At 40.7% G+C, this 13,915-nt stretch overlaps 1 protein-coding gene across 6 annotated transcripts in view; it reads left to right on the top strand.

The window, feature by feature from the left end:
* The window catches only part of LOC143181703 (glycogen synthase kinase-3 beta), a 35,892-nt gene extending 21,977 nt beyond the window's left edge, over positions 1-13,915 (top strand). For 3 of the 6 annotated variants that reach the window (XM_076382246.1, XM_076382248.1, XM_076382249.1), the window contains 7 exons: positions 2,606-2,796; positions 3,519-3,602; positions 4,381-4,491; positions 4,572-4,809; positions 4,879-5,072; positions 6,807-7,104; positions 13,742-13,915. In XM_076382246.1, the coding sequence (XP_076238361.1) occupies positions 2,606-2,796; positions 3,519-3,602; positions 4,381-4,491; positions 4,572-4,809; positions 4,879-5,072; positions 6,807-7,104; positions 13,742-13,908 (1,283 nt within the window). In that variant the 3' untranslated portion in view covers positions 13,909-13,915. Of the gene's footprint in view, positions 1-835; positions 1,172-2,587; positions 2,797-3,518; positions 3,603-4,380; positions 4,492-4,571; positions 4,810-4,878; positions 5,073-6,806; positions 7,105-13,741 lie in introns of those variants that run through there. The other 3 variants (XM_076382245.1, XM_076382247.1, XM_076382244.1) reach the window with 2 other exon arrangements.

The following is a 13,915-nucleotide window of genomic DNA, read 5'->3' as shown; positions in this document are numbered from 1 at the left end:
TGCCCCCTCTCAGAGGCTGATTCTTCCGCGGGTAATGGCGATTGGCAACGCGTTCGGCTTAGTCGCGTGCCGAGACGCCGCGGAACGAGATCGTCTCTGTTCGAGGTAGCTGCGTGGTGACGATGCTCTGGAGGACACGCAAAAACTGAGCCAGCCAGGACGTGAGCGTGTCGGTGTTCGTCTTCCTCGAGACGCAGTGGTCACGCGATTTTCGTCTGCCGAGGTGTTCGTGGACTTTGTGGACTTTTAATTGTTTTTAATACCTGAAAGTTCGGACTCTGCTGGACAGGTGTTCGTAATCTGGGGTGGGTGAACTCGGAGGCTGAAGACCAGCCCGAGGATTAGTACCATATGATCCGTCCACAGTGGTTTCAAGTCATATCAGTTGTGAAGTGTTTGTAAAGAGACCTTATCTGCTCGCGCAAAATGACTCCGGGATTCTAAAATTAGATTCCTCCACTGTTCAGTATTATTACGTGTTCCTGACGCCAATCTGAAGCTTCAATTGTAAACTTTCACATATTGTCTGACCATATCGCACCTAATCTACTTGAAGTATTAATGAGACCAAGAGACAGACTATTTCTAAGTTAATGGATCTTCCACCGAGTCACTGAAAGCTGGAAAAATATCCTGAAGATTCCTATACAATTTTCTCTAGCATTCTGAGTGAAGTGTTCACCATAGTTACCTTCTACAGAAAGTGAGAGAGAGACTGGTAATCCGAATTCTGAGATACAACCGACCTCTATTGTATTCCTTGACGTGGTATCAATATTGACTGGGCTTCCAAATATCAAGCAGGACTTGGAATATTTGTAAATCCGCGAGGAGATACCGAGAGCTTCTGCAGCGCAGAGGCAAATTTTCCACGCTGAAAGCGTGCAGCGTTGGTTCACCGATGAAACCTCTGTTCCTGTCGAACGAAAGGACCAAGTGCAGTAAATCTGGTTTGAAAAACACAGTGTAACAGTTTCGTGTAGGATCATGGCACCAGCCACTGTTCTAGACTGGTCAGAGCCTCGTCAGCACTGGCGTTACCCAAAGTTCTGCCCATCTGGGCAGCAAAAGTATGAGAAGGCGAAGAGCGCGATGGAGCTGAGCAGCAAGGAGGCTAACACCGCGTACAAAAAGTTCTGCAAGTTTTTGCGACGACTAGGAAACAAGAAACGTAAGTGCAGCCGGATGTGGGGAACAGGGTGATCTGTGTTTTGGGCCTGCTTGCATCCTGCTCGAATCTGGACATCTGGATTTCTGGATCACTAGAAAGATCGCAGATATTTTTACATGTTTTATATTCGAGATTACGAGGCTACTTCTTTTTTATGTTCTCGGAAAATCTCTGCCATTTAGGCACGAAAGGTTAGGCAAGTATCGTCGAGAAAAGAATTATTCAGCGAGAAATAACAGGTGACCGTTGACATTTATCCTTTGTTATTCATATTTATTTTTGCTATCCGCAACGACCTGTATGGATTTATTTTTTCATACGTCAAAAGTGTCGTCAGAGTGACGTACATCGAGGAGAAAAGAAGCGAAAGCAAATTTAAAGTGCCCTTTGAGCAGGCAAATTGTCGAATACACAATTACACTCGATGCTCCAGCTGACGACGTGAACTCTGATATCTGCACAAAGTTGCAGAACACTCGCTTCCTTATTCTCGCAAATAGAAGACGTTTCATAAACTTCTGAAGCTTTGTGCTGCAGAGGTGAAGTTTCCTGTGAAGATTCAGTAAACTTACCACTACTGTTCAAATATTTACTTTGGCTGCTAGAATCAGCTTCAAACTATCTTCTGTTGGTGCAATCGATTTCTTCGGCAAGTTACTCCAGCTCGTATCGCTTCAACGAATTTGATCGGAACCAAAATCCTGTCGTTCCTTCCTAGCATTCAGTCTCCCATGAATGATACAGAAAAAAGCGTGGGAGGTAAAAAAGTGATCCGAAAGAAAGTGTTAGCGAAATGTCAGGAACTAAAGGGAGGTTCAAGTGGCAGCTCATCGTGGGTTTCCCTCTGATCGTATGGTAGTCGATATTGATACCTCTGTAAAGCGTTTCCTGTGTAACAGTCATTCCACGAACGTTCGATCTCGATCAGAATCACAGCTCCTCGAGTCGATTATTAGAGGCGTGAAATATATGGCGCGAGGTTATTTTCAGCGACTGTTCAATGAGAAAACCGGTCTGTAAACGCGGGCCTCGCATTATCCGTCGTTGCATCTTATCAAGGTTATCCCTCTTGTGGCCACGTTCGAGCGGCTAGCAATAGAGACACACGCAGTCTCTGGTGAACGCGATATTGTTGGTAAACGAGCCTAGCAGGTGAAGATTGAATGAACATGAGACAGGTCCGAAACCTGGGGCAATTTTCCAGGTGGGGCTTTGCTGAACTAGTATGGGAACTTTTCACACTGTTGCTGAAGAGTAGAGTGCTTTTGCATACTGTACATGTACTTTTAGATTAGATCTAGTGACCTGTAGACTCGAGAATCGCGTAGAGTGTGTTTAAGCTTGGCAGCAAATATTCCATTCCCTGTTACTTTAGCTATACTGTAGCGTTGTGGTTTTCGATTGTTTCTATGGGTGGTGCGATGTACAATGCAGGCAAGGATGGCAACAAAGTGACTACCGTGGTGGCTAGCCCTGGTGCAGGTCCAGATCGCCCCGAAGAAATCGCCTACACAGACACAAAAGTGATCGGGAATGGCAGCTTCGGCGTTGTATATCAAGCCAAACTCTGTGATACGGGTGAGATGGTTGCAATCAAGAAGGTCCTCCAAGACAAGCGATTTAAGGTAAGACTTCATTTTTCAGACATAACTGTACAGAGCGTTCGACAGCAGGCGTCAGAAATTTTGTATTGTAAAATGTGTCTGACCAACGACTTATTCTACTTACGCTTCTGTGTCTGACTCTGGACTCATTCTACTGACTCTTCTGTGTCTGACTCTAGACTCGTTCTACTGACTCTTCTGTGTCTGACTCTGGACTCATTCTACTGACTCTTCTGTGTCTGACTCTGGACTCATTCTACTGACTCTTCTGTGTCTGACTTTGGACTCATTCTACTGACTCTTCTGTGTCTGACTCTGGACTCATTCTACTGACTCTTCTGTGTCTGACTTTGGACTCATTCTACTGACTCCTTTGTGTCTGACTCTGGACTCATTCTACTGACTCCTTTGTGTCTGACACTGGACTCATTCTACTGACTCTTCTGTGTCTGACTCTGGACTCATTCTACTGACTCTTCTGCGTCTGACTCTGGACTCATTCTACTGACTTTTCTGTGTCTGTCTGTGAACTTATTCTACTGATTTTCTGTCGTCGAACACTCTGTATTTCCTGTGCATGTTTAAAAAAATACTTGGACGATTAGTAGACCTTGAGAAGCTATCTGTTTAATTTACGATCAAGATTATCGTATTCGAGAATTGATAATCTTGCATTAAAGTACAAAAACAGATACGGAAATAACTACTTGTATTTGTTAATCGTGTGTTTCTGTTATGTACAGAACAGAGAATTACAAATCATGCGGGGTCTAGTGCACTGCAACGTCGTCGAGCTAAAATACTTCTTTTACTCTAGTGGTGATAAGGTAACTATTTAACTTTATGTTCCTATTAGCAGAACCCATTGAAATATTATAAAGAGCTCATTCATTCTAGTTTACGATATTACCTTTCTTTATACAATTGTAAAGAGTGTTTCGTAAGGTGTAAAAAAGCAGACACTCTGTAGATCTTCATCCAAACAGTATCAACCAAGATATTTCTTTTTTTTTATATATTTTTTTTTTATTTGTAGGAAATTTCAGTCCTTCACGAAGTAATGAAACATGAAATTTTTTTGCAATGAATTTACGTCTATAAGTTAAATAATGAGTATTCGTATTAGTTTAATGCATGCAGCATTGTTGTGTTATTTTGTAGAACATCTTAAACGCAACTAATCCAGTTTTTCATGTGGACGTAAGTTAAAAGCGTACCCAGTAGTTTGAGAGAGTCCTTTTGAGAGAACTTAGGCAGTTCTGCTTGTGTAACATACATAGAGAATCGAACAAACACGATAATCGAGTTTCTTGTAAATTATTGAACAATGTAACGTAGGCAAGTCGAGTCTGAATCTAGTAGTTAACGCAGCTTTGCTAGTTGTAGAGGACGATCTTGCAGAACAGTGTGCTTGTGATTCAAAGGTACCCCTCCACGCGTAAGCTGTCGAATAAAAGTCATATTAATCACCTTCCATAGCGTAACGAATCGAGCTAGAGGTGTAATTCTGTTTCTCGTCGAGATCGTGCCTTTGAGACGACACACCCCTCACGATCATATTAGCCTGGATCATGAATTAACAATTGCTTCGCAAATTTCTTATAGAAGGACGAGGTTTATCTCAATCTAGTCCTGGAATACATACCCGAAACTGTGTACAAAGTCGCTCGACATTATAGCAAAAGCAAACAGACGATACCGATCAGTTTCATCAAGGTATGTTTTTTAAAACAAGGTCCTCTTACGACGTAGAGGAAATAATTTGAAGAAGTCCTGAGACTTTCTTCTTTTTCCAGCTGTACATGTATCAACTGTTCCGTTCTTTGGGGTACATACACTTCTGCGGGATCTGTCATAGGGATATTAAGCCACAGAACTTGTTGCTGGACCCAGAGACAGGTGTCTTGAAGCTGTGTGACTTCGGCTCGGCTAAGCATCTGGTCAAAGGAGAACCCAATGTTTCTTACATATGCAGTCGCTACTATCGCGCGCCCGAGCTTATATTTGGTGCTATTGACTACACTACAAAAATTGGTACGTTTAAAAACGTATAGCACGGTCAAACTTACATTATATAATGAAGAAATTCTGTTTCCTCCACAGACGTGTGGAGCGCAGGTTGCGTGTTGGCAGAGTTACTGCTTGGACAGCCGATATTCCCTGGAGACAGCGGCGTAGATCAGCTGGTCGAGATCATTAAGGTTCTCGGTACACCGACGCGTGATCAGATACGTGAGATGAACCCCAACTATACCGAATTCAAATTTCCACAAATTAAGTCACATCCTTGGCAAAAGGTAGTCTATTACTATCCCACTTTATATTCGTATGGTTTAACACTTAGCGATGGACATTATGTACACACTACACGGTTAGGTATTCTAAACGATCTGTGTATCTTATTCATTTGTATACCCGGCCGTTCTTCATGTCGCACATTCTCATCATTCTCGTGACTAAGCCGTGTTTGAGAATCAGATACGTAGTGTAAGATTACTCGTAACATGATTGCATGAGAGAAATCAGAAACAGTTTGAAGGCAATGGTCCTTCAGGGGGGTTCCTGGCAGTCTCGTTCCTTCTAACTGAACGGTTTTGATACACCTGTCGCTATGTTACATTCATCAACACATGTACTCGTGGTTACAGTTTATGCTTCAGCGAATGAGTGGACTAAAGTGTTCCACGGAGCACCAAAAGATTAGAGTAAGTGGTCTCCTCTTGAACGACAATCTTTATATTACGTATACATACTACATGGCTGGCAAATATTCCTTTTTCTCTCTGGCCCATTGTACTAACCAGTGTTAACCAACTTTTCAGCATCTGAACGATTACATAGGCTATGTGCAATGATCGCTAATCGATTCGTTGAACGGAGGATGACCAACCGAAGGAAAGACCTTCATTCGATATTGCATCGCACATAAATCATTCGGCCTGCTCCTTTTTCGAACTCACGTAGTATCCATTTTCTATCTGTCTTTTCACATCATCATCTTCATATTCTCTAACATTACTAACACCCTAGATTTTCGAGACAACATGTTTTGTGATTACTTAAACTCTTGGCGTATCACTTACTCTAATGTTCTGGTGGTTATTCAAATCTCTACTTTCCAGTACTTCAAACCAATGTATGCAAAAGTCCATGTCGAACAAGAATGACAAAAGATTGCCTGAACTTGTATTTATCCGATACACCCACGTTTAGTGTTCCATTGTTTGTTTTTGTGTATTTTAAGTGTATCTTTGTCGTACAATTCCTTTTAATGATCGTTTTTTACAGAGATTAATTTTTTTACGTAGACATCTTTTATTGAAGATTTTTTAAAGGTCTATAAGTTTTTATCGACAAGCAGCACACCGGAATAATTTCAAAATTAAGCATCTCATGCTTCTAATACACTGTTGAATAAGTTCTTATCATTTTCGGACGAATGATATTCGCCTCTCTTTTCTTGACATTCTTTTCAAGTCATACATCATTAGCTTCCATAGTCACTCATAAGTCACTGTTTTATCTCTGGAATGGCACACTGAGATCTTTCATGACCCCAGCAAAATATTCATCCCTGTTGCTGTACTGCGAATAAAATAATCGCAAATAAAAATGTTTTTTATTTTTTTTAACACTTGCGAATTTTTGTGAGACCCAGTGTGTCATTGTAGGGTTATTCTTAACAATAATACTAATATGAAACAGCCAGCAGTCGTGCGCTTTATTAATTCTGAAGAACTTATTCAACTACCTAACATAGAGTTTTTTAAAAAGTTGAGGAAAAACTTTCGGAATACGCTCTTTTTTAGAGCTGTAAAACATTTTCTGAAATTAAAATTTTTTTGTTGAATATCCCGTGAAATTGATCGCGTCGAAACTTCGACGAGCATAAATAGAAGGTGTTGATGTTGTTTTCTGGCTTTCTCACAGGACTCCGTACAGTCTGTGTTGCCCCGCGAGTTGCTAGTTGTTTTCAGCAGCACGTGGACTGCCGTTCGAGTCTAATCTCTCGTCGCGATGATTGATTCCAGGTGTTTAGGGCACGTACGCCTCCAGAAGCGATGGAACTCGTTGCCCGATTACTGGAGTACACGCCATCGTTACGGATGACACCTCTCCAGGCGTGTGCCCATCCGTTCTTCAACGAGTTGCGAGAACAGGGCACGCGATTACCGAACGGCCGTGAGCTGCCACCGTTGTTCAACTTTTCAGAGCTCGAGCTGCGAATTCAGCCAGCTCTGAACTCGATCCTAATACCGAAGTACATGCAGACTTCGGAGAACCCTGGAGGCCAGTCGGAAGCCACGAGTGCTGCCGCGGTGGCTAGCGGTAACTCTAGTGATAATAACGTCAACACCAACACACCCTCCACTACACAAAATACAGACCCCAGCCAATCGAATATGGCTTAAACTGCTTTATTTTTTAACCGAGTTATATATATATGTATATACGGTAGCGATATATATGTATATATATAACTGAGAATTCACACGTTTAGAGCTAGCCTTTCAACGGTGGCGAGAAAGGAAAACCAGCCTTCTGAGGAGGATGTCCCCCCGCCCCCAAAACCCTCATCCACTACTCGCGACCCATTGTAAATTGAACTCAATGCAATGGTGATACGGAGTGGTCTTTTAAGCTTTGTTCGCTTAAACATACAGAAGAAGACAAAAGAAAACGATTCCCCTCCCCGTGATGGGTTTAGCTGAAAGGGCGCGATTGAATGGCGTGCGAACGCTTGATTGCCACCTTATTGCCAAGTTGAATTCAATGTATATATATTATAGGAAACTGGCCCGTAAACTCTTTAAACGATAATTGCTATAAAAGGAAAAAACAAGCGAAGTTTTCTAGTTGAAAATGTGTATTCTATACTGTCTAGTAGCGCGTTAACGTCGCTTGCGTCATTTTATTACAAAAACTGGAAAAAAAGGAAAAAAGAAAGAAAAAACACTGCGAAACCAGCTTGAATGGGTGCCGATTGAAAAAAAAAAGAACTATCGATGGAGGAAATGATCGCCACACTCTCGGCTCGCAAGACGTTTCACTCGCCAAGACTGAAAACTTGCGTTTCCACCGTGCGAACGATAAGCTGATGATAATTATTAATTATTAATTATTATACTGGTCCGTGTTTCGTTCCGAGCGACATAACCTGTAGGTGGGATATCCAGTGTAGGAACGATTTCAGTTTCTGTTCAAGGATTCCAACGAGCATCGTCACCGACGATAGTTACGCAGGGAGAGTCTCGGTTGAATGCGCGAACACATGAACAAATTTCACACATACATACCATGAGTATTTGCGTGCACAATCTCTATCTATCGTAAGATGAATTCTCGCGACCCAGGACATGCTGCGTGTACATACCAGCACGACTAAAGAGAACCTTTTAAAGATTGAACGAAAGAAGCGACGGAAGTCTCTATCGCCGAAGCATGACGACCAAGCGAAGAGACAGCCATATTCGTGCCTATTTGGTCATGCCTCGACGATCCGAGTCGTAGCAGCTTCTATCACGCTACTATCGCTAGCACTATCCTCGAGGGATACATCACGGAATCGTTAACGTGTACCTATCACGGACATTTTCTAGGCTCGGACTTTTCCAACTTTTTCTCTTCTTTTTTTTTTCACCATTCGCGACGAACCTCCACGCCATGTAGCGGAGTGATCTTTTAATTTTTAATCCGATCGTTTACCATGGAATCATTTGGTAATGTTCAACGTTTTAGAATATTAACGTCTACATTTGACGATACAAGATTTGTACACGTGTTGCTCTACAGCGGGATCCCTTCATGCGCATCACCATGCACGCATATTATGATTCCCGAAGTACCAGTTATACGGGAATCGTTTGATATTCGATTGTACAGAGTGTCTCAGAACTGGATGTACAAATTTAACTAGTCGGTAGAAGTCAGGAAACGAAAGTGAAGGGGTATCTATAATGAATACACGCATCCTTCTGAAGTGAAGAGTTTTTGTATCATAATAAAATAAACTGAAGAATTTGCTTTAAAAAACTGCTGCTATTGGCCTACAACCCGAAGTATTGAATTTTTTAGAACTTCTTTGCTTTTTTTTCACGAATTCTATTAATACGTTAAGTTTCTCTTGGAGTATAGTTCTGGAACACTATGTATTTTCCGTACTGTCGGCATGGCTTGCTTCTATACAAAACCACGGATTTTTCCTTGGGAAACGTGGACCTGGAAATCGACCCGCGTATACTGACGAATGCACGATCGCGTTTGTATATTATTTGTAAACTGATACGCCCTGTGCAGCTGGACCTTCGGGACATGTCGTGTGATTAGCTACCCCCATGCATTAACATATCATTGCGTCGCAAAAGAAACACAAGGAAGGCTACCGATGATTAAGATGAATCTAGAACTGAATCAGTTCCTTTTTTAAAGAAAGCAAAATGATTGGGACGAAAAGCGATAGATGGACGAGAGGAGAGAAGGATAGAGACGGAGAGTGTGAGTGAAAGAAGAAAGAGTCAAAGCAAGAGAGTGAAAGATCTTAGCATTCGTTTTAGAGTTTTATGAATGTTGATGATATAAATTAAGTTTTAAACAGCTAAAGTCTTTTCTTCTTTTTTGATAATATGCTTCGTTACTGAAGCAAAGAGAATGGTGAACGATGAACAGAATTACGTACACGTATGATTTCTTTTTCTACAGTCTAAAAGAAATTTTCTATCCTCATGCTCTGACAGCCAAATTATCGTTTCGTTCACATTCTACAGAGAGCAGTGTTTGCTGTAAATTATCGGTCGCGGAACATTCTTGGTATTTTCGACGTCTGTACACGAAACATGTTATTTATTTTAGAACGTTCTTTTTCCAATTCGCTGTAAGACGAGACGGATCGCTTTAGCAGAGCATCAGGTGAGCTGTTGATGAAACGCTTAGGCCCGATGCAGGCGAGCAGTTTTTCTTCAGCGAGTTGTCGCGGCAGCAAAAAAATCGCTCATCTGCATCGAGCCTCAGAAGTACTCCGATTACGAACGTAAGTGTATAGTTCGACTTGTGATCAAAAACTAATTCTTATAGATTTAAATTATTTATGTGTAACTCGTACAGCTTGCTTGATGTTACCATCATCCTCATCGTAATCGATATGATACCTTGTACACTGCAGGGAGCGATTGGTCAAGAGACGCGTGTATCTAAACTATATTGCATAGCGGTTCTTTCGAATTTTCAGGTCGATAGGATACGCTAAACTCAAAGAAAAAAAAATCGAAGAGGTCCCGAACTCTAGCTGTGAAACAATGAACGAAACACTGAAAGGAAAGAAAAAAAAAATATAAGAGTTTTCAAAAAAATACATGCGAAGTTTGGATCGCACGGCTTGAACATAGATTGTTGGTTATTTATCGTAATAATTATTATTAATAAATGAATTCATCGATTTAGTTTGACTTAATCTTTCTCGTCTTGTCTTCATGCGATTTCTTCGGATTTCTGGAAACGGAAGTACACGTATAGTGACTATCATTCACTCTGCAATTTTTGTACATTGAACGTGCTTTAGAATATCTTTTTTCAGCGAGATACGAGATAATAGGCCAAATCTGTGTGTATAGTCGCAAATTAAGATAGATATCGAATAAAAAGTAAAGTAATTTACAGTAATAAGAGGAAGGACGAAAATAAAACATCATACGAGGAATTTAATGCACGGTCACTGGCTCATCGACTAGATCGCCTGCTAGTTACAGTGAATTAATTCCATATTTCTTTTTTTTTTCTTTTTTTTTTTCATTTTCTTTATACTCTTCCTAAGCTTGAACGCTAACTCGACCAGAAACTCACACTCACAGAATAATATAGTGAAAATCAAGTGGGGAAGAGCCTGTGTAAAATATTGAAAGTCTATAAATATATATATATATATAAATAAAATATATATAAATATATATATAAAATTAAATTACATATATATATAAATATATGCAGATTACTTTTAATAATAGCGATTAATGAGTAACATTTCTGCTGTTGTAAAGAATGAGTAAGAGGGAAAGTTGATTAGAGAAAGAAAGAAGGGAGAAAATTGTTTCTTTGAACATTATACTCGTCGTTTGCCTGACACATCTATTTCATCACCGTGTTACCATCGCGAAGAACCCACCAGTTCTTTTCTTTTTACCTTGATTACATCGTGTCGCACTCTCTCGACATCATAGTAAATAAAATGTAATAATTGTGTAAAGAAAGATTAATAAACTAATTTAATATGTATATATATGCATATATGTATGCGTGTGTGTGCATATGTATATACGTTCAAATCGCAAAAAGAGTATTTAATCGCGCAACGCACCGATCAAGCGAGACACCACATTAGCAAGCTCCGTTTATTAATTAAGCCGCGAATCAGCTTTGTTTGCCGACTAATGTCTTACGACGAAGATAAAAGAAGATAGATAGCGGATCAGGGAATGCTAAAGAGTCAACTGTTTCGACGTGGAACAATAGGGATTCCTCTTTCACCGATAACAGGAAAAGCTTCTTCTCTTTCTGCCGGTTTTACGGCAATTCTGAGACGATGGACCATTAATCGTTTGCTACCACGAAAGAATCAGTCGTGACGGAAGTAGTGTCAGCGCTGCGTATGCCCGAGATTGTATACTCGAAGAAGCAAGTGCTCGAATCGTCGTAAGTTATTTATAAGTTTACTGTTATCGTAATGTTAATGTGTACCGTTTTTAGTTCCCGGTATTGTAGAACTGTAGCATCGAATAATTGATCAAAAAAGTGCATATATACCTGTAACATCGTTTTGTTGCGGACTATAGTGTGATATGCGACAGCGTATATTTTTAAATTATAAGAATGATTAATTTAATACGAAATTCGCCAATAAAGCAATTTGATTGAACTCACGATTGTTCAAAAGAATTGTTGACACTTCTGCTTCAGTCTTCAAATTACAGCAAGTGAAATTGCGATCAATTTGACTGCGTCAAATTTCGTATTAAAATTAAATTCACGCCTTGCGAGGAGTTCATTTTCGTCCAATTACAAGCTAAAATAAAAATGATTATAGTAAAGGCAATAGATTTTAGCTTCTTGAGACTGCTTCAATGATTATCCCTATGATCAAATTTGTTCGTCGCTAAGGAAATGAGAAAAATAGACGAAATGACGGCAAAACGGAAGTTGAAGATCATGGAACTATGCAGGTGTTCCCATTACAGGGGATAACTTTGAATGATCAAAATTTTTTGTCTCTACTATAACGCACGATTTATCGAGTAAAGAGTGAAGTTCCATTGAAGAAAATAGAAGACTTTTCGCTCGTTTACTAACACGAGTCAATTGAAAGCGTTGATTTTGATACACGCTTTTTCTTATTCCTACAAGTAGTTAACTCACTAACGCATGCACAGAATTGTTTGAAAAAAAATCGTGTACGAAGTGCAGCTTTTTATTTTTCTGACTAAAAATATTAAAAAATTTATTTTTTCACCATTCAAAAAGCAGTATGGATAAAAGTCTCTGCGTTAGTGGGCTAACTGAGTGCTCGGCTGTCGAAGCTGTTCCATTTTGATACACGAGACTTTTTTCAAGCAAACACACTTGGTTTTTATAGACTAAAATAGCGGGTCATTCGATTCCTTTTTATAATAAGACACAGAGAAGAGGCGAGGTGGCGAACACTTGGATTGCAAAGCTTAAATACTTCATTCTAAAAAAACTACGATAGTTATCCTAAACGTTGCACTATCTTTGGTCCATCTACGAAACATACTCGCGTTTAATTCGCGTCGTAGGCTTAAGACTCGATCAGCACGCATCCTTTTTCAATTTCGATATTACAATTACTGTATATGTATATAGGAAACAGTGGGATGACAGTCCGTTCACAGCGTGCACTCCCTCGAGTGCAAGCGTGCGAGAAGAAGACGAAAGATGAAGCATAGTCCTCGAGATTTCTAGAAACGAACGCTACAAAGAAAACGATCGAATTTTTATAAGCTTTTTACTTTTGCACTACTAGCGAATTCTGTCCGTACTACTTTGCCCTGTCCACTCGTGGCAGGGCATCGAATCGACGAAGCGTCAAAGAGTAACGTCGCAGACGACCAATACTTTAAGACACCTCTACTATTTTCGTAATTTGTAGGAGTCACGTTAGGAAAGAAGGCGAGAGATGAGTTTCGCGAATGAGAAACGGTGCAACCATGACTCGTATGATTCTTCATCAGAGTTGCCACAGAAATCCTTTCCTTGAGTATAGTTAGGGAAATTGAGAGCTGAGGAAAAAAATAACGAGTGATCTATTGGTATAGGTCTACAATATAACAGCACACTTATTATTTTTTTTTTATCTCCTAAATTCCTCCACTATATCCAAGGAGGGATCTCATGTGGCAGCCTTCTTCTTCGTTCTCTGCTTTGTACAGTGTTTCCTCGCTATAGACCATCTCATAGCGAGGGACACGGTCCTGGAACCAAAGTCATGTACAGGTTGGAAGATTCCTAGATGAGTCTGTATGAAAAGGAAACTCGTTTGGCGAAGTTATAGCGAGGGAATACTGTATTGCGACTCGGTTACTTGCTTAGAACAATTACCAGGACATCCTCTTCAGAAGCGACCCGTTTACTTTACTCGCGTTTTGTTGGAACGCTCAGCAGCGGCCAGATTCGATTGGGAACCGAACAGCCACTTCACGAACCTCTCATGGCACTCCTGTCCTCAGCATCTAGAGCAGATCGCCAGCATACTCTCTCCATGACATTCGATTTCACCGTCTAAAGACCATCTTGAGACTTGGAACGTCCGTTGCTCGATCTTCCCATGCGAGAATATCGTGCAAGCCGATATCGAACATCGATCGGTTCGCTATCAACAGAGCACCTGATCATTCTACACGATTCTCCTCTTCTATCCCCGACTGTATCGCTCTCTATTAGAGATTTCCTTTTCTTGGTTCAGACCCGCGAGAAAACACGGTAAAAGAATGCGAAAGGGGTGGCAGTGCGCAAAGCACAGATGCGAAGGAGGAGTCGGAGATAAGGAAGTCGGGTCAGCTGGAGGAGCATGAGAAGGGAGAGCCGAGGAACGAGGAAGAGAAGGACGAGGAGAAGCAGGTGGACGAGTAGGAGCGAC

This window comes from Calliopsis andreniformis, chromosome 7 (genome assembly GCF_051401765.1).
Source record: "Calliopsis andreniformis isolate RMS-2024a chromosome 7, iyCalAndr_principal, whole genome shotgun sequence".
NCBI classification, from domain to species: domain Eukaryota; kingdom Metazoa; phylum Arthropoda; class Insecta; order Hymenoptera; family Andrenidae; genus Calliopsis; species Calliopsis andreniformis.
This window is presented reverse-complemented; position numbering and strand designations above follow the sequence as displayed.